The sequence below is a fragment of the Anthonomus grandis genome, chromosome 5 (assembly GCF_022605725.1).
Source record: "Anthonomus grandis grandis chromosome 5, icAntGran1.3, whole genome shotgun sequence".
NCBI lineage: Eukaryota > Metazoa > Arthropoda > Insecta > Coleoptera > Curculionidae > Anthonomus > Anthonomus grandis.
In genome coordinates, this window is record NC_065550.1 from 7,761,198 (window position 1) to 7,782,796 (window position 21,599).

The 21,599-nt window shown below is 34.6% G+C and overlaps 1 protein-coding gene across 1 annotated transcript in view; it reads left to right on the plus strand.

The window, feature by feature from the left end:
- The window catches only part of LOC126736799 (electron transfer flavoprotein subunit beta), a 29,821-nt gene extending 21,901 nt beyond the window's left edge, over positions 1-7,920 (plus strand). The window contains exons 3-6 of the mRNA XM_050441358.1: positions 7,123-7,270; positions 7,325-7,405; positions 7,459-7,599; positions 7,657-7,920. Coding sequence (XP_050297315.1) covers positions 7,123-7,270; positions 7,325-7,405; positions 7,459-7,599; positions 7,657-7,827 — 541 coding nt within the window. The 3' untranslated portion in view covers positions 7,828-7,920. The remainder of the gene's footprint in view (positions 1-7,122; positions 7,271-7,324; positions 7,406-7,458; positions 7,600-7,656) is intronic.
- The last annotated feature ends 13,679 nt before the right edge of the window (positions 7,921-21,599 follow it).

Below are 21,599 nucleotides of genomic sequence, written 5' to 3' on the forward strand. Positions count from 1 at the left end.
AAAATTGACAAGCATTATGAGGAGGAAATTCGGATACCAGCTGTGTGTTATCTGAATAAAGATTGACGAAGCAAAACCGGATCTGCTCTGGAAGATCGCTAGTGTAGATGCTAAATAATAAGGGTTCGAGGATACTACCCTCTGGAACTCCATAACCAGGAACAAGAGGTTCAGATCTTGGTCCATACAGTTCCACAATGTGTCCTCAGCTGAAGATAACTTTGGAACCATTTGCAAACACTCGCTGAAAAACCGAAGAAGTTCATTTTAGACAACAGCATCTCATAATTTATGAGGTCAAAAGCCTTACTGAAATCTGAAACTGTCAGGGCTGTGGCTGTTCCATGATTTTTCCGAAAACCAGACTGTACTGACGGTTTGATTTCATGCATATTTACCAAATCAAGCAACATATCCAACACGATTTAATTCAAACATTTTGGCAAAGATTGGTAAAAGAGAAATTGGTCTTAGATATGAAGAATTTTCAATTATATTTTGTTTTGGTAAGGGCTTGATAATAGAAGTTTTCCACCTTTGTAGAAATTCTCCTTTATGTAGAGATAAATTAAACAGCTTTTTCAGAAATGCAGCAATAAGCTCAATGCCAAAAAAAAAGCTTATAACTTATTTGATCAATACCCATAATTTTTGATTTTATTCTTTTAAATTACATGTATATATAATATTCTGAGTTATCTTTAAAAACAAGTTCAACATTATTAAGCTTTTCTAGCCTTGCATTCCGATAAAAATTCAGTAGCAAATTATCTATTGGAGTGCCCAACCGGTGTACATCTGCAAAAACGTGTGATAGGTTGGCGCTTTCTGTTTCTATGACAGCTGGAAGTGTAAAACCAGAATAGCCCTGTAACAGTCCTGAAAACAGTCAGTGGACGTCTCAGCAATGTCGTGAGGAGTGCTCCTTTTAACGGTGTGCCTCATCCTTTTATCCTTTTTAGGAGACCAACCAATATTTTGAATCTCACTTACTCCTAGTGAGTTCAGAAGTATTTTATAGTTGCAGGCGGCATTTATTTGGTAGTGGAAACATATAGTAGGTAGTTTAAGTCAATTTGATGTTTGAGTTCACGTCGAAGCTAGAAGTAGTGTAAATAGTCGTCTCTGTTTTTAGATTTTATAAATGCTTATATGCCCAGTTCTTTTGATTTATGTTTTTATTTGAATGTTTTCTATACCATCTATTTTATTTCGTGTTTTCTGCTGCTTTTAATCCTTCTTAGTAGAAGCAGATTGATTCGATAATATAAAATTCAGTAGAACCCTTCTGCGGCCTCGTCAACGTCGTTGGATTTTTCTACTCTGCTATATTCGGCATTCGAAAAGTAGTTGCTCAAACCCTGGTTTTCTCTGAAGTCCTACGATTTCTTTAAAGTCGGCCCTAAAGAAATCGTGGTCCAAGCTTTTGTCAGTGTCCAGACATATGTCAAGGTTTCCAAGATTAAACACGATTTAAATGGGTATGCGGTTAGGTACACAGGCTGAGCTCAAATTCCCGTCAGAAAAATGATCGCCAAAAGAAAGGTACAGATATTTGTTTTGTTCGTTGGGAATGTGATTCAATTGTTGTATTTCATTAAAAAGCATCTTAGTAACTAACGTTTTGGTACAAATGTGACCAAATCATTAGGAACCAGAATTCGTTGGTCCAGACTCCATTGTATTTGGGATAGAATAAAGTCATCACAGATAGAAAGTTTTTTGTGTTTGCGTTTTAGAGAGTACAAAGTTTTAATAAATGTTTCATAGACACTGGCTGAGTTAGGAGGGAAATATACAGAACAAACCAAGCCCGATATTATGAGTGTCCATGAGTCGTAGAATACTGAACCCTTGGAGCAAAGAAGACCTCTGGAACTAAAACCTGAGCCAATAGCGATAAGTCTTCCACCAATTTTTTAGTTTTTAGGATGCTTGTACACAAGATTTTGTTGTCTTACGTAATATAGCACATTTTCTTTCTTTCTTTCTTTCTTTCATCCCTCTGTTGAGTGCCGCATAGTTTCTCTCAACGCGATATATTCGGTATTTTGATGTAAATATTTCTAATTTCTGTGAATGTCGTCGTTTAGCCACGTTCAGTCAGAAATATGAGGTCCTAGTTGGAACTCTATACAGCGTTAGATATCTCTGAGATATTTGTTTTGAGGCCAGTTTAATTATAGGCTGAGATAGAAAGAAAGAAAGAAAGAAAATGTGCTATATTACGTAAGAATAATCTTGTGTACAAGCATCCTACAAGCTAAAAAAAACAAAACAAAAATACAATTTCAAAAATTGACAAAACAATGAACAAAATTAAACACAAGAAGGCAAAACTTTTTGAACATACTTGAATTAAAGATAACCAAATAAAACAATCAATTACTAAATAAAGGTAAACTTGTTGACAAAACTAGAGAAAAAAAAAGGAAAAAAAGACAACTTTCCAACATGTCCAAGGTTAAAACCTATCATTAAAAAAGTCATCCAGGTTATAATATGCCTTAGCCAATAAAAGCGACTTTAATTCTCTTTTAAATTTCTTAACATCCGATATATGTCTAATACATAGAGGAACATGATTGTAAATTTTTTTACTTATGTAAATTAATGAGTTTTTGGTAAGGGAAGACGTAGGAATAGGTAGGGGAACAACATTTACACGACGAGTCAAATAGCCAGTGTCAGAGAGTTTGGAAGAATTTTTGAATAAGAGCAGCTGTTTCTAAGATAAAGAGTGAAAAAAGAGTTATTTATAAAGAAGAGATTTTTTCAGAAATGAAGAAGGGTTTGCAAGAATCTCTTAACTTAGCAGAACACAGGTATCTAACTGTTTTTTTTTAATAACAAAGATAATGTTAAGTAGCCCCTTATTGGTTAAACCCCAAAAAGGCAAGCCATACCGAATATGAGATTCAATAAGTGAAAAGTACACTGAACGTGCAACCACCCCTCCCAGCTCTTGTTTTGCCATTCTTACTGCAAAACATCCAGAAGATAATTTCCCAGCTAAATGTAAAATATGATCTTCAAACCGAAGGCGACCATCAATGGTAATTCCTAGGAACTTGCAGCACCGTTTATTCTGCAAGAGGAAATTTTCGTCAAACATCAGACCCTGAACATCGCACTTAAACCCCATAATAGACGTCTTTCTTACATTAAACACGAGCCTGTTGGAAGCACACCACCCTGATAAAATCTGAAGGTCTTCAAGGATACAAGTCTTAATATAATCAGAATTTTTATGGCTCCATAGTATGGTGGTATCATCAGCAAACTGAACCACCTTGCCCTGCAGTTTCAATTAACTCAAGTCATCCACATACAGTAAAAATAACAGTGGTCCCAACACTAAACCCTGGGGAATGCCGCATTTTAGCGATCTAGAAGCAGGCAAACGCCCAGACACTGTAACCTTCTGAGTACGATTTGATAGATAGGACTCAAGCCATCGCAACGCTACGCCTCTAAAACCATATTTATCGAGCTTAGATAACAGTATTCCATGATCCACACAGTCAAATGCTTTGGATAGATCACAAAACACTACCGCCGATGACTCTCCAGAATTCAAGGACACATAGACGCTCTCCAAAAAGCTAAAAACAGCATCATGAGTCCCTTTACCGGCTTGAAATCCAAACTGATTTGCAGACAAAATGCCATTATGATGTAAAAAGGACAAAATTCTGCTTTTTGCAAGTTTTTCAACTATCTTAGAGAGGGTAGACAAAATAGATTATGATATGAAATGAAAAATATATGGATCAAAGGAGATTTAGGTGACAGTTTTGTCGACGAAAATTTCTGTGGGAGATGTCGTTAATTGTGGGACACTTTAAATACTTTTTTAGGATGGCGATTAATTCTCGTTTGGTCTTGTAATCGATAGTCCCAATTTTGTTACTATTTATGAGTGGAGTGAATTGAATATTGTTCTCGCATAAGTGTTTACTCATTGTATTGTTTTGGATTCGAATCAGTTTGTTTAGAATTGATCTAAAAGAACAGTAACTGCAGCCAACTACGTGAAGGTTAGTGGATGATGTAACTCTCAGCAGTTTCTGAAGTTCAACTTTAGGCACTGGTTTCCCTTAGTGGTGTTGAAGTTCGAAGTAAACAATGATGAGATCTGGTTTGTTAAAGTTTGTTGTTGTTGACACACAGATACCCAGTTGGAAAAGTATGCATCTGGCAACACTGGCAGTTTGTGTCGAATATCATTGTCTAAACTTATTATTAAGAGGCCGTTGCTTGCATTCGATGCCGGCAGGGTTTTTTGGGGGGGTCGGGCGGTATACAAATTCAATCTTTTAGTGGCATTGGTATTTTTAGATGAGTAAAAATTTTCTACTTTTATAACATGTTGTATGGAGTTTTTCCAACTATCAGTTGTAATACTGTTACTACACTTTTTATTAATTCCACTACAGACGCATTTAATGCTGGGGAAGTACTATTTCTTTGAATATTCGATTTAACTTGATGCCATATAAGTTCAATGGGATTTAAAACACAATAATGTAGAGGTAGACGCAACACTGTATACCCAGTTTATCACACAAATACTTTTTATTTATTGAAAAAGCTGTTAGTACTTCTAAAAGTTCTCGTTTTTTGTACGTCTCTTCAAATTGTCTATCAATTTTGAATTTCTGCTTTAGTACTGTTAGAACAAAGTAACTTGACTAATTGACTACTTGATGACTATGGTAATTAGCATTATGTTAATGTGACATTTTTTTGAGGAGTCACTCCATCCCTTTTGTGCAGTATCATGACTGTGGAACCAAGTTTCGTCAAGGTAATCATTCATTCCTATATCGTCCTATAGCCTTTAAATATTTATCACGCCATTCCCGTAATCGTTGAGACTCCATATTGTTTGGCTACAAGAAATATTTATTTCATCTTTAATTATTCTTTTTCTTAGGGTAACCACAGTAAGGGTTGGAAATGTTAAACGTGGACTGTATGTTGGGTTTGTTCTGACACTGCTAACGTTAACTAATAAAAGAAAGGCAACTACACGTTAAAATTACTGATTTATATTAATAACCCTTCTTAATATTAGGTACAATAGATTGATATGTTTTGTTTTACAAGAGATAAAAAAGGAAGAGAAAAAACAGGAGCTTAACAACACGATGATTTCTCTCGCAATACTGCCTCGTAGTTGTTGACGAAGCTCCAGGAGTGCTTCCCAGAAATTGTCTATGACGGAGCGCGGTTGCCGCTTACACTGTTGTCAAGTCTTTTTAATCGAAGTGTTTTCAACCGAACAGTAGGTTCTTCATACATCTGATAAATTTTTCTTTTTAATAGATCCAAATCACTCTCATCCACACATTTCAAGGAGCCAGAGTCGGTTCGCTTTCTCCTAGAAATTGTGGGTTTCCCTATTAAATCCTTAACTGTAGACAAAGGTGGTTTTGTCAAACCACACGTCTCGTCTAAGTTTAAATTTCTTGATAATAAAGATTGGTAATTTTTTATATTATTTCTTTAGCATCAGAACTTAAATGCATGCTTCTAAAGGTGTTACTATAGGATGGCCCACTATCAGAGACCGTCCATGCTCCCACATTTTTGCGCTGTAATGCCACAAAAAAATAACTTCCTTACAACAATAGCCACTTAAGTTAACTCGTAAAGAATTTAATTAGAACTAAATTGTCACACTCCATTTCTTCTTACTTATATTAGACCCTAGGTACTTAAGGTAGGTATAATACTTACAGGCCTAACACCACAAGTTTTAATTCGCACTAAACTCAGGTATAAATGTATGTACATATATTTAAATTTTTTGCCATTAATCGTACCTACTTAATATTTTATAATTCGGGTAAATATTAAATTTCTAATTTACACATATGATAATTTTGTGTCCTTTTATGGCCCAACAGACAATTATAGAACAGCTATATGTTTGTTCACTAACAAAGTACATCCTCTGACATTTTCACCTCGTAATCTTGAAAATTTAAAATATTTTAAACAAAAAATTTAATACGAGTCTGCTGACATAAATTTTTATAACATTAAGATAAAAAATGGTAAAATGATAGTTGACTTAAAAGCAGAGAATGCATTCATGACTATTAATACGGTTATCAGAATATCATTGTGAATTTCCTTTTCCAATAATTCCTTAGTTCCTTAAAGCAGGAAGGCACAACTGAAAAGCCCTGCCTCAATTGTGTCGTCCTATACTACTCGTCCAACATTCATGGTGCATTATTGTTTATTGCAATCTCGGAAACTTGGAGCCAGAAAAAAGGTTAAATGGAAAAAGTTTTAAGGAATTGTATTTGCAAATAAGTGCTATTTAGTTTTCAATATTATTTGATAATATGTGGTTTTCAAGATATTTTAAAGACGCTAAAATTATATTTATGAAATTTATTAAAATCTGTACAGTGTCCCAAGTTCGAAATGTTTTGGGATCTCGAAAAACTTAAAAAGGTACAAGGTCTAATCGACCTTGTACCTTTTTAAGTTTTTTCAATTAATCTTCGATTAAATTTCATTTAATTAATTGAGACAAAGTTACGTAATTTAAAGTTTATAATTTTTTTTTCAAAATCTGAATATTTCCGAAAAAAAAAACGAAAATTCAAAGAATCTTTTTTATTTTTGTTTCTAACGTTTTTTACAGTAACTAAAACAATTTTCCAATGCAACGTACCCAGATTAATAATTAGATAGAGCCAGATACAAATTTTAAAAATTTTGGTAAAGAAAGAAACTCGAAGCCAGATAGAATTTTCGAAAATTTATCATTTTAGTTTTTCCAAAATATTTATTTTTCAAATTCAATTTTCTAAAACTTCTCCCAATTAACCGTTTTCTCTCTTTCTGGCAGTTTCCGAGATCTCGATCATGCATGCATCACCAATTTTGAAGGTAGAGGTAACAGGTTAAGAAAAAATAGAACAGAGCACTGGAGACACTAGAGCACTAGAAAGTCCCAATGATGTACACATCTGTCAAACATTATTTTAACTCTAAAAAACTAGATATTCTTGTGGTACTCCTATTTTTAATTTATACTCTTTAAAAATAGCTACCTTTATTAAACATATTATTTAATAAATTAAAAAAACTTTTTAGGACTGCTTTGGCCATGGGTGTAGACAAAGGCATTCATGTTGAAATCTCGGGACCAGAATATGAAACCTTACAGCCAATTCATGTATCTAAGATCCTGGCCAAGCTCGCTGAGCAAGAGAAGGCCGATATGGTTATTGTAGGCAAACAAGTATGTCTACAAAAACTTTTAATACAGGCAAAAATAAAAGAATTTTATTTTCAGGCTATTGATGATGACTGTAATCAAACAGCTCAAATGATTGCAGGTTGTTTAGATTGGCCTCAAGCTACTTTTGCCTCAAAGGTAATTTTAAAAAATTGGGAATTTGTTATGTACTTATTTTCGATTTTTTATAGATAGAAAAAGGCGATAAAGAGATTACAGTAACCAGGGAAGTTGATGGCGGTTTGGAAGTTATTAAATGTAAGCTTCCGGCAGTTATTAGTGCTGATTTGAGACTGAATGAGCCTAGATATGCCACATTGCCCAATATTATGGTAAAGTATATCATACTTTCTATAAATGTTTTCTATAATCTTTTATGTATATTTTAGAAAGCCAAAAAGAAACCAATCCAGAAATTGACTCCAAAAGATTTGGGAGTCGACACGACTCCTAGAATAAAGATAGTTAGTGTAGAGGATCCACCAACTAGGCAGGCTGGTCAAATTGTGCCTGATGTCGATACTCTGATCAGCAAATTGAAGGAAAAGGGTCATATTTAAACACCTTTATGTGTTAATTTTAGATATCATTTTTAAAGATGGATTTATATTGTTATATTGGAATATTTTGTTTAATAAACCAATTTCATATTATGGCAGCGTTTTATTTTCGGTTTTAGTTTAAGAAAACAAACATTGAAGCAATAATCTTATAATTTATTATCTATATGTTACATATTACAAATTCAACAATATATAATTTTAATAATTATAATATGTTCTATTTTAAAACATTTGATAAAATTTATATCATTTGGGTAAAAAATATATACACAACTAGAATGGGTGATAATATTCTAAAATAACTTAATGTAAATAAATTAAGACCGCTGGTCAACTCCTTAATACCCAATTAAATCTATATCTTTAAAATTAAAATTTGCGTTTTAAAGTTAAACATTAAAAAAAAGCGTTTTATTGGATATGTTAAACGATATTTAACAGCAATCGAATTCCATATGATATTATTTGCTCATATAAGATTTATAGAAACTTTTAACACCTTTGTGTTCAAATAAGAGTAGTTCTTTTTTGCACTATTATACTACTCTACTGTAACAGAAAGGTGTTTAAAAAAACCATGCGATTCAAAACATTGTTGGTGGATATTTATAATTTCAAGATATTTCTCTTTAATTTTCGGTTATAAAATCGTTTACCAAAATAACTTTTACGAATTTGACAAGAGTTTGCGTCCGGCAATTTAAGCACTTCCGATTCGCTTAACACCAGAATGAAAAATCTGTTAAGCTTTCTTGGTACTTGCTACAGGTCGAAGAAATTGAACATGTATATGAACAAAAAACTAACCCTAGTACCTTTTAATTTTGTTTGACAGCCGCGTCAACAAAATCGTTCTTTCAAAATGCCTGCATTATCTCCTCAACAAAAAGCGATAATATACACTCGTCTGATGGATGGAGTTCCTATAAGAAGAATCGCAGAAGCATTGGGCATTAGTAAAAATACCGTGTCCTTAGCTAAGGCAAAATTGCAGAATATGGAGCTATTGTAAGAAATCCAGGTTCTGGTCTACCGGCTTTCTAAGTAACAATCGGTTTGAAACATCAATAAAGGCGAAAGAAGAAACGCATTTTCCTGGTTCTACTAATACAGCTCGTAGTAGGATAAGAAATTCGGAAATTAAAAGTTGCTGGGCAACAAATAAAATATTTTTGACTGAAGCAAACAAACAGAGAAGATTGGAATTTGCCCATCAATATGCACACCAAAACAACATATAAGAAACGGTAATATTTTCGGATGAAAAAAACCTTTCAATCGTGCAATAATGGCAAACATCTGCGTTTGCAGGCCTTCTAATACCAGATGTGATAAAAGATATGCACATAAGACTAATCATAGTGGACGTTTTAGTATAAACGTTTGGGCTTGGATTAGTTTTAGAGGACCAGGCGTTTGTCAAATGGTGCAGAGAAGGCTATGTTTGTTGTAATAATATGCTATGAGTATTGAAATATTGCAACACTGTATATCACCTTTATGCTCATTAGTTATAATGTAATGTGTCTGGCTAGTCATCTCTAACTCATGTATCTCGTATTTTAAATCTGGCAACATGGCTAACACAAATGTGAAGGTGCGTGGCCACAAGGACGATCTCGCTCTCTTTTGTAACCAGCCGTCGGCCATGATAGATAGTTTAGGGTTTACTAGAAAATACAGTCCATTTTGCTTACAATAATTAGTTTCCTTTCATCAAGAGACAATAAATAGGGTTTGAAATAGCAACCCCTCAATATTGGTCCTTCGAGCCGGATTTATTGCTAGATTTCCACGGTGTTTTGTGGAAAATTAGGTAAATCACGGCCGGCGGAGAAGCCATCATGTAAGTCCGTAGTATCGAGGAGAGCCGTAAATATTGATCGAATTTTGCATTTTTATAGTATTGCTTGTGTTTATTCCGCTAGAAATTTTTAGTTGTTTTTAGAAAAAAGTAGCCTTGATAATGTAGCCTGGGAATAAATTGCCATTGATCAATTTACGTATTTAGATATCGTGTCGTAGTATTTTTGCAGTAGAAAGAACAAAATTGAAGCTTGTCGTTTAGAAAATCGGCCGGTTCCAGCTCGTAAAATCGGTTATTAAATAATAATTATACGAAAACTGTAACAGGATAGCAGAAGAGGTCGGCAAATTTAATTTTGTTTTTTAAGGTCATTTTCGTGTATCGAGCGGGGTAGCAACGCGGGAACGCGGCGTACTCACGTTGCCATGCCGAGTCGAAGTTGGGGGTATTTCGGATCGGTTCAAACATAGATCCTAGTTGGTTGGCCCCGGCCGGCGCGCAGCCAATAAAATAATCTGTCAAGAAACGAGTTCGTCGGGTTAGAGTTACATTGAATTTTGCTTGATTTTTATAGATTTGAACTTAGAATATTTTTTGTTAAAAATTAGCTTGTTGTTAGACAGACACGATGGGTAAGAAAACATCATCCGCGGAAAAGGATGAATTTTTGAATAGGTTTTTGAAAAAACTAGAACAAATTAAAGAGCAAATTAGAAAATTTTCGGTTTTTTTGGAAACAATAAATCTTAGCAATGGTATAAGCGAGTTGAAGCTTAGATTAGAGAAAGTCGAACCTTTGTTGAGTAGTTTTGAGGAAACTGTCTTAGAAATTCAGTTATTAGACGAATCTAGATTTAATGAAGATGCTAATTACGAATTTGAGGAGTTGTACTATAGATCTGTTACGCTTGCCAGAGGCCACGTAGAAAAATATGAGTTCGAACATAGAGAGGTTTTAACAAATAATAGTAGTCAAGGTATGCAACAGTCACATAGTGTAGGGGTAAAATTACCTAGTATAGGTTTACAAAAATTTGCAGGTGACTATAGCAAGTTTCAACAATTTTATGAAACGTTTCAGACTTTAGTTCATAACAACGTTACATTAGATAATGTACAACGTTTTTATTATTTGTTAGACTCATTAGAAGGTGAGGCAAAGCGAGTTTTAGAGTGCTTAGAAGTCACTAGCAGTAATTATGCAGTAGCCATCGATTTATTGAAAAAACGGTTTTTTAACAAGCCTATTATTATACAGACGCACTTAAAAGAACTATTTGATATAGCTCCACTTAGTAGAGAGTCTCACAATTTATTACAAGGCCTAATTGATAATATAGAAAAACATGTAAGGGCACTTAAGACTTTAGGAGAGCCAATAGAGCAGTGGGGTAGACTAATTATCTTCTTTCTGAGTAGAAAATTAGACTTAGATTCCAAAAAGGAGTGGGAAGAAAGATCATTATCGGAGTACAAGGGTGATCCTAATTTAGGCAATTTTATAGAGTTTTTAGAAAATAAGGCCCGAATATTAAGTACAGTTGAGTGTAATAACAAGTCAGTCAGAGCTCCAAATAAAAATGTAGGCAATAGAGCGTTTGCTGCAGTAGACAACTCACTAGAAAAATTTAATGCTAAAATTAAGTGTGAGGTATGTAAAGGCGACCACTTTGTCAATACTTGTAAGAAGTTATTAGAATTAGATATAGACAGGCGCACAGAACAGATTAAGAGTTTAGGATTGTGCTTTAATTGTTTACGGTCGAGTCATCAGGTTAGAAATTGTAAATCTTACGGGTGTAAAAAATGTAGAGGTAGGCACAATACGATATTACATCAGGACTCCAGAAACACTTTGAATAGCGTAGCTTGCACAGGAACTCAGGATATAGATAACGGAAAGCAGGTTGCTGCCACTTGTAGTAGTAATGTTAGGACAAAACAAATATCGAGTCAAATAGTATTATCTACAGCGGTCATAGAAATTAGAAATTGTAGAAATGAGTTTATCCAGTGTAGGGCTTTATTAGATTCGGGGTTCCAGGTTAACTGTATTACAGAGGAGTTTGCAGCAAAGTTGGGTTTAAAGGTACAAATATGTATGCCTATCTCGGGAATTGGTGACAAGTCTTTTAATGTAAAAGATCAAATTAAGAGTACAATTAAGTCAGTACATAATAATTTCACAGCAAATATTCCATTTTTAGTGTTAAAAAATGTTACTTCAAACATACCTTCTTCGTCGTTTAGTATGGTAGACTTAGACATCCCTACTAATATCAAGTTAGCTGATCCTGGTTTTAACAAATCCTCCAGAGTAGATGTTTTATTGCGCAGGAGTCTTTTTCGAATTATTGTGCGCTGGTCAAATTAAATTGGGAAAAGAAAAACCTGTTTTGCAGAAAACGGTTTTGGGTTGGATAGTTTCGGGAGCGATGCAAGTGGGTAGTGAGAATGTGAATAGGACTAATAATAGAGTAATGAGTCATCATGTAGTACAGGATGTTCAGGAACAATTAGAGAAATTTTGGCTTGTTGAGGAATTTCCTATTAGCAAACCGTCACATTCGCGTGAAGAAGAAGAGTGTGAAGAGCATTTCGTAAAAACAACGACTAGGGATGAAACGGGTAGATTTTGTGTAAATCTTCCAACAAAATCCAATTTAAATGAGTTAGGCGAATCGTTGGATATAGCAAAAAATAGGATGTATTCATTAGAAAGGAAATTTGCAAAAAATCCAACATTAAAACAAAGGTATTGCCAGTTTATAGACGAATATAGCAGCTTAGGGCATATGTCAAAAATTAATGAGGATGAAATTGTGAGTGATTCAAAGACTTTTTACTTGCATCACGCTGTTTTTAATGAGTTTAGTACAACGACAAAGCTACGAGTCGTGTTTGATGCGAGTGCCAAGAGTAGTAGTTCGTTATCGTTAAACAGTGTTTTGAAAGTTGGACCAACAATTCAGGATGAGTTATTTAATATTCTTGTTAGGTTTCGACAAAATGAGGTAGTAGTAACAGCTGATATAACTCAGATGTATAGACAAGTTAATATTTCACCGGAACAAAGAGATTTGCGACGTATCGTATGGCGAAGCAGTCCAGATAGGGATTTAGAGCATTTCAGGTTAAACACTGTTACATATGGAACTGCTTCTGCCGCCTTCTTAGCAACTAGGTGTTTGCAGGAAGTTTCAAATAAGTTAAAGGATAGGTTGCCACAAGTAAGCAAGGTCATATCAAAATGTTTTTACGTGGATGACCTTATTGTAGGGGCGCACAGTGTTGCGCCTAATGGACAAAAGTCCAAAAATAAAAGTCGGTCGATAATAAAATTAAGTACCGTACTATTTACAAAATAGCTGCAGACACTTATCACAAATATTTTTTTTTTATAAAATGCGTGTAAACAACGCAACGGAGCTCCGAAACTTTATCATTTAATTTGTTTATTTTGTCGCCATATAAAATACCCACACTTTAAAATAAGTATTTCTCCGGTTCTGTGCGTATAAGTAGAAAATATTATATTGTGTTATAGTGACCAAAGGTGCTTAGTTACATATAGGTATGTACTGATTTATACTCACTTATTTAATATATTAAATACTAAATAAATGAAAAAATAGCAATATTTTAATATTAAGCTATCTTTGAGAAAACTTTTAAAAAAATGTCCGCATATGTCCTCGACAATTTTTTGTATATTAGTACCTCAACTAGTGTACTTTATTACACTATGTTGTTTTCCTGCCCCAAACTGCCCCTTTTTTAGTTCTTAATTTTTTTAGATATGGCTTACACTATACCAAAAAGAGTTTTATTTGAAGAATGGTTGGTAAGCAATCAAAATGATAAGGAAAAAAATATTTTTTTGAAAATCAAATCAATATTAAATCTTGATGAAGATATCTGCAGTGAAACAGAAAGCCATTTAATTGACCAAAGTCATTTGTTTTGTATAAAAATGAAGGATTTATGGCAGAAAAGTCATCGAACCCGCAGCCAGTTAGAAAAAAATCACAGCCAATGGCTAAGTGGATCTATCACTGTTGATATAACTGAAGTTAACCAAGGGCCTTCACTTAGTCATGTAGAAGAAAGAAACTTAGTCGGAAGGCCTCGAAAATCATTCGAAGACTCTTCTTTAAAAACAAAGAAACGGAGAGTAGAGCCTTTGCTAAAAAACTATACCGTTGAAGAATTGCGTTTCGCTACAGAACACTGTATGGATTCTTCTAATGAAAAATTTTCTTCTGAAAAAAAATGTTTGAGTACTAAGCAAGCACTGGCTCTTTTTTATGATATTGATCTGTCAGTTAGAAAATACAACACTTTACGTTCTGTTGTAAATGCGCTACATCCTGATTGCTTCCCGAGTTACCGTGCCTTACTGCAAACAAAAAAAAAATATTTACCTAATAATATTACCGTAACAGAAATATCTGCAGAAGTTGGTCTTCAAGAATTGTTACAAAAAACAACAGACAGTATCCTTAATATTTCAAATTTAAATATTTGTCAAGTGTTCAATCTAAAACTTATTTGTAAGTGGGGTTTCGATGGCAGCTCGGGACACAGTCTATATAAGCAAAAATTTGAATCGGCATCTAATACAGATGAATATATGTTTTTAACAGCATTGGTTCCAATAAAATTAGTTGATAGCTGCAATAATGTAATCTGGTCTAACCCAAAAACAAATTCTACGTTTTACTGCAGACCCATCAAGTTCGCTTTTATAAAAGAAAATCCTGAAGTTGTTCGTCAAGAAGAAAATGCCATGGTTATGTCTGTAAACGAGTTGAAAGTTTATACTACTTCAATTGAAAATAAAGATTTAAGTATTTCCTACGAGATGATTTTGACTATGTTTGATGGAAGTATAGCAAATATTTTGTCCGAAACAAACTCATGTTCAAAATGCATCATTTGTGGAGCCACTCCCAAAGAAATGAACTCTGATACGGTTTTAGATAAATCTCCAGTAACCCAAAACTATCGTTTTGGCATATCAACTCTCCATTGCTGGATCAGGTTCTTTGAGTGTTTGTTGCATATTGCATACCGGTTGCCAATTAAAACTTGGCAAGTGAAAGGCGCAGAAAATAAAGCAATTACAGAAAACACAAAAAGGACCATCCAGGAGAATTTTAAGAGCAAAATGGGTCTTATAGTTGATAAGCCAAAGCCAGGATATGGCTCCACAAATGATGGCAATACTGCCAGGCGTTTTTTTCAAAATCCTGTTTTAAGCTCTCAAATAACCGGAATCGATAAAGAACTAATTGAAAAATTTCATTTAATTTTAAGAATTTTGGCGTCTGGTTGTAACATCGATATAACCAATTTTCGCATTTTGCTAAATGACACTCGTAGGTTATACTTACATTTATATAGCTGGTACTATATGCCAAGTTCGGTGCACAAAGTTCTTGTGCATGGCTGTGACATAATTGATTTTTTTGAATTGCCTATTTATTTATTTATTTATTTATTTATTTTCTTAAGGATACTATTGGGCAACTTGCGGAAGATGCTTTAGAAGCAAGGCACAAAGAATTCAGAAAAATCAGATTATGTAACAGCCGAAAAACTTCACGGGTAAATGCCAACACCGATATAATTTCAACTCTTTTACTGACCTCTGACCCAGAATTATCTTCTTATAGACAATCTACTAAAAAAAATAAAAATATTTTGTATGATATTAAAATAAAAGAGTATATAATTATTGAGAATTCTCAGAACACACTGGTAGAATCTGTTTTTGGCTTAGAGCTATCTAGTTCCTCAAGTAGTGATGATGATCAGTCTGACTAGATTTTTGACTTATTTTTCTGAACTTTTTGTCATTTATGAAAAATAGAGGTAATGTAATATTTAGTACACTGAAGACTTGTTTTTTTTTTTCAATATTTTTAAGCAAATACTTTTGTTTAATTTGTAGTGTGTAATATTTAGCATATAATTATTGAAAGCTTGTTTTTTGAGCAAATACTTTTATTTTATTGTTTGTTATGAGACAAATATAAATTAATTCAGTTATTTTATTATTAATTGCTTTTCTAATTTGGGCGAGGAAAGTTGTGAGCAAACTCTTCTTGTTATATTTTTAACATTATTTTAGTAAAAAAATTCAAAAGAGTTAAAAAAAAATAAAATACAAAGTTTACTTTTTTATTTTAACAGCTTATTTTAATTTTGTCCAATTACCCCTATACCACGCAACACTGTGGGGCGTCTTCTGTTAGTCAGGCAGTAGAGCTAGGGCGAGAGGTTGCGCATAACTTAAAAGAATATGGTTTCTCATTATGTAAATGGGGTTCTAATAAGGTAGAAGTGCTTAAGGCTTTCCCAAATGACAATAATTATCCATCTAATTATTTTATCCCTGAGAGTGATATGAAAAAGACACTTGGTCTGTTTTGGAATCCAAATCAAGACACATTAGAATATACAATTAGATCTAAATCAAGTCGTACCCCAGTTACAAAACGTCTGATTTTGTCGATCATATCGCAGATTTTCGATCCGTTAGGCTTGGTTGGCCCAATTACTGTTCAGGAAAAAATTATTTTACAGAGATTATGGCACTTGCAGCTAGGATGGGATGAGTCCATTCCCCTTGATTTGTTGACATTATGGAGGAATCTTTATAGTGAGTTAGAATTGTTAGATTCTGTTAGGATTGCTAGACACTGTGTTGTATGTGAACCGGTTTGTATTGAAATGCACGGGTTTTGCGATGCAAGTGAGAGTGGATATGGTGCTTGTGTGTATTTAAGATCGTTAAATAAACAGGGTGAAATCGTAGTAAATCTGGTATGTGCTAAATCCCGTGTCGCACCATTAAAATATACCTCGATTCCAAGGCTTGAATTGTGCGGAGCGTTGTTGTTAGCTAGGTTTGTCCATAAAGTAGTAGGGGCGTTGGATATTACTATAGGTAAATCTTATTTTTGGACGGACTCCACAATAGTTTTAGCGTGGCTTAGGGAAGAGTCTAGCAATTGGAAGGTTTATGTAGCAAATCGGATAGCAGAAATTCAGGAGTTAAGTAGCGTTAAGGAATGGAATCATGTAGTGTCGAACGATAATCCCGCGGATATCATTTCTCGCGGAATGAATCCAAGTATGCTTAGAGAGTCTAATTTATGGTGGCATGGGCCGTCATGGCTATGTCAAGATAGAGAATACTGGCCAATAGGTGATACCAATAATTCCGAGGAAATTCCAAAGCGAAAAAAGGAAAAAATTAGTTTGATTTCTATAGTGCCGGACAAATCGATATTTGTTCTTAAAAGTTCTTTGTTTCAACTTGTAAAAATAGTTGCATGGTGTTTAAGATTTTATAGGAATTTAAACCTTAAATTATGTGATAGGGAGGTTAGTAAATGTTTGACAGCTGAGGAAACAGAAAACGCATTAATTTCATTAGCAAAGGTCGCTCAAGAACAAGAATTTGCTGAGGATTTACGTAGCTTAAAAAAGCATGGACATGTTTTAAGAAATAGCAAACTAAAATCGTTAGATCCGTTCTATGAAAATGGTTTAATTTTAGTAGGTGGGCGATTGCAAAGGTCGGATATGTTGTATAGTATAAAGCATCCCATTATATTACCGCAAAAACATCAATTGACGCGATTAATTATTCTTGATCAACATAAAAAACAATTGCACGCAGGTCCCCAGGCGATTTTAGCTTCTTTAAGAAATAGATTTTGGATCATTAATGGTCGAAAAGAAGTACGCATTGTACTATCTAAATGTCACATTTGTTTTCGAGTAAATCCGACAGTGTTGAGGCAAAAAATGGGTAATTTACCGAGTGATAGAATTACGCCTCAGAGACCTTTTTATGTTTGCGGTGTGGACTTTGCTGGACCATTCAAGTTGAAGGATGGTAAGTTGCGTAATAGAACTATAGTAAAGGCCTACGTGTGTTTGTTCATTTGTTTCTCTACCAAAGCAGTTCATATAGAATTAGCGGGAGACCTTAGTACAGATAGTTTTCTCAACTGCTTTAAAAGGTTTGTGTCAAGACGGGGCATTTGTAGACGTATTTATTCGGACAACAGAACTAACTTCGTTGGGGCTAACAACGAGGTAATTAAAATAAATAAAGAGTTGAGCAGGATTCAAGGGGAACATGCGGTTCGCGAATATTGTTTAGAAAATAAAATAGATTGGCATTTTATTCCACCCGGGTCACCCTATCAAGGCGGCATATGGGAATCGGCTATAAAATCGGCTAAGTATCACGTGACCGTTTAACTCGAAATAGAAATTTCACATTTGAGGATTTATCTACGATACTTTCTCAAGTGGAGGCGGTACTAAACTCGCGACCATTGACTCCTCTATCGTCGGACCCTAATGACCTTCAGGCCCTAACACCTAGCCACTTCTTGATTGGAGAAGCCCTGATAGCGATCCCTCAACTAGATGTATCGGATGTTTCGACCAATCGTTTGAAACAATACCACCTTATGCAGCAGGTCGTGCAGCATATGTGGAAACGCTGGAGTGTCGAGTACCTCACCACTTTGCAGAAAAGGAACAAATGGCAGCAGACCTCTCCTAACTTAGAAGTCGGAGAAATGGTTGTTCTGAAGGATGAGAATACCAGCCCACTTCAATGGAAGCTAGGTCGCGTGGTTGCGGTTCATCCAGGACAGGATGGAGCCATCCGAGTAGCAAGCGTCAAGACTCTCAGTGGTGTTGTAAGGCGAACAATACACAAGCTTTGTGTATTGCCTAATCCAGAGCAAATAGAGACTGATATGGGCTTCAAGAAAGGTGAAGTGTAGACTGTAGTGTGGATTAAAGCTATTTTTGACGGTTGTAAGGGTTTATATTGTTGTTTACTGGTTTTAAGGTCCAGGACGTTGGCTGTTATTGATTTAGAAGGTGTTATTTGTAATAAATCTATGTATACTGGTGTAATCGGTTGTATACTTGTTAGATTTAAGGTAGTGGTTATTTAGGTTTAAGAGTTTTGTATTTTGTTCAATTTGCTCAGTTCAACTTTGTAAAGTAGATTTAAGGTAGTTAGCTAGATTTTGTGTTGAAAGCTTGTGCTTTCAAGGCCGGCGGTATGGCTAGTGATCTCTAACTCATTGATTTCGTTTGTATGTATCTCGTATTTTAAATCTGGCAACATGGCTAACACAAATGTGAAGGTGCGTGGCCACAAGGGCGATCTCGCTCTCTTTTGTAACCAGCAGTCGGCCATGATAGATAGTTTAGGGTTTACTAGAAAATACAGTCCATTTTGCTTACAATAATTAGTTTCCTTTCATCAAGAGACAATAAATAGGGTTTGAAATAGCAACCCCTCAATAACCCTCTTCTTCTCTTATTACTACAAGATGAAAACGAGCTAAACAAAAAAATCGACTCATTAGTAAATAACCTGAACAAAAAACAAAAAATTCAATGACCATCATATCTTAAAATCTCTCCTAATCGCCCCCCCCTCCCAAATGGTTCTTAAATCCCTACAAACACACTTTCGCATGATAAGCTGGAACTCCAATTCATTATTCCCTAAAAAAGATGAACTAAAAGATTTCCTAACTGAAAAATAACGTGGATGTAGCTCTCATTCAAGAAACTTTTATGAGACCACATACCACCTTAAAAATTATCAGATTTATAGAAACGATCGTCCAGAAAGAATTGGAGAAGGAACAGCCATTTTAATAAAAAATAACATATCACACTTCCCCTTAAATCCTCTAAACACCATACCCAATAATTGAATCCATAGGCATTAAAATAAAATTCGAAAACATGCAACTAGTTATCATATCCGTCTACAAACCACCAGACCAAAAACTAAACCAAAATATTCTAAATGAACTCTTTAAATCAAATTCCCCAACTATAGTTGCAGGAGACTTAAACTGCAAAAATAAAAATTGGGGCTGCAAAGTCAATAATACAGAAGGTGGAAAACTCTACAGATTCGCCACAAAAAACTTAATAACAGTCCACGCCCCCCCAGGATACACCCACATCTGCAAAAATCCGGATATCCTGGATATCGCACTGACGAAAAACCTAGACCTTAACCTTTCAATAGAAAATAATTACAACCTATTGTCATCAGACCACACTCCAATAATATTGGAAGTCTCTGAAGTTAGTCTAAAACCAAAAACTTTCCTCAAGAAAAAAACAAATTGGAAAACCTTCTACTACTACTAAACTCTCGGCCCCTAACAAGAAATGACAAAAAAACGTAAATTCCCTCGAGAAACTAATTATAAATGCCTTTATCGAGGCCACTGTAAATATCCCCTCTGTAAATAAATTTCCATACGCTTTTCCCTTAGACATAAAAAAAATATAAAAAAAAGAAATAAACTAAGGAAACAATATCTATTTACTCTAGACCCAAATTTCAAAAGACTAACCAACGAACTAACAAAACAAATAAAAGAAGAAATCAAAAACTTCAATAACGATAGAAAAAATACTGGAACTTAACAAAGACTTTGAGAGCGAAATCAAAAATCTTCTACCCCGCACTAATCGACAACAATAACACACTGCAAAACGAGGATAATATAAAAGCCCAAATTTTTGCAAAATCTTTAGAATCCCAATTCTCTGAAAATCCCCATCCGAAAAATTCCCCAAACCTCGAAAAAAAACTAGATTTTCTAAAAAATTTAAAAAACTCGCCCCTCGACCAAAGCCACTTTGCCACCAGTCACTTTTGCTGAACTTCCCGAAATAATCAAATCACTTAAAAATAAAAAAGCCCCTGGCTTAGATAATATCACAAATGCAATGTTAAAAAAAAGTTCCAGATAACATAATAGTCGAATTTCTACACATAATAAACTCGGTATTAACACTGGCACACTTCCCACAAAAGTGGAAAGAAGTCTTATATCTTATCTTAATACCAAAACCCAACAAAGATTTAAAAAACCCAGTAAACTGGAGGCCAATCTCTCTATTATCCACCCTGAGCAAAATTACCGTAAGATTCATAAAAGATAGACTACTCGACATAGTCGAAGAAAAAAAATTAATCCCTCCCACGCAATGTGGTTTTATGAATAACTTATCTACTGAACACCAACTGGCATTTATCATGCAAAATGTCATTGACAACTTAAACAAAAAAAAATCCACAGGCTTCATCATGCTAGATATTGAAAAAGCTTTTGACAAAGTTTGGCATGGTGGCCTGTTGGCAAAGGCGCATCAATTTAAAATACCCCTAAACATGGCAAAACTATTACAATCATTTTGAAATAACAGATATTTCCACGTATCATTCAATGACGCAAAATCGGCCCCACGTAAAATAATGGCAGGAGTGCCACAAGGATCACCTCTGTCGCCACTCCTTTTTAATCTATATTAAGCCGACATTCCTCACAACAACCCCCGATCTGAGCTAGCACTATACGCAGACGATACTTGCATTTTCGCAACACACAAATCCCAGAACTCAATAACCAAAAACTAAAAAACTGGACAGAGAAATGGCGAATAAAAATAAATGAAGCTAAAACTCAAGCGATAATGATTACCAGAAAACGAACTAGACCAACCGAAGAAATCAAACTAAACAACATAAAAATCCCGTGGACCAAATCAATGAAATACCTAGGAATCCATTTGGACCTAGGCAACTTCGACCACCATATCAAAAAAACAGTAGGGACTTGCATTGGCTACGCTCAAAAGCTCCTCCCCACCATAAGTAAAAAAAAGTAACCTGAACGTAAAAAACAAACTCCTAATATACAAACAAATCCTGAGGCCCAAACTTTTGTATGGTTCTGTAATCCTCATAAATGCAGCAAAATCGTATAAAAAGAAACTTCAAACCTTCCAAAACAAAATACTTCGCAAAATAATCAATGCTCCTTGGTTTTTCAGAAACCAAGACATCCATAGAGACCTAGAAATCGAAACAATCGACGAA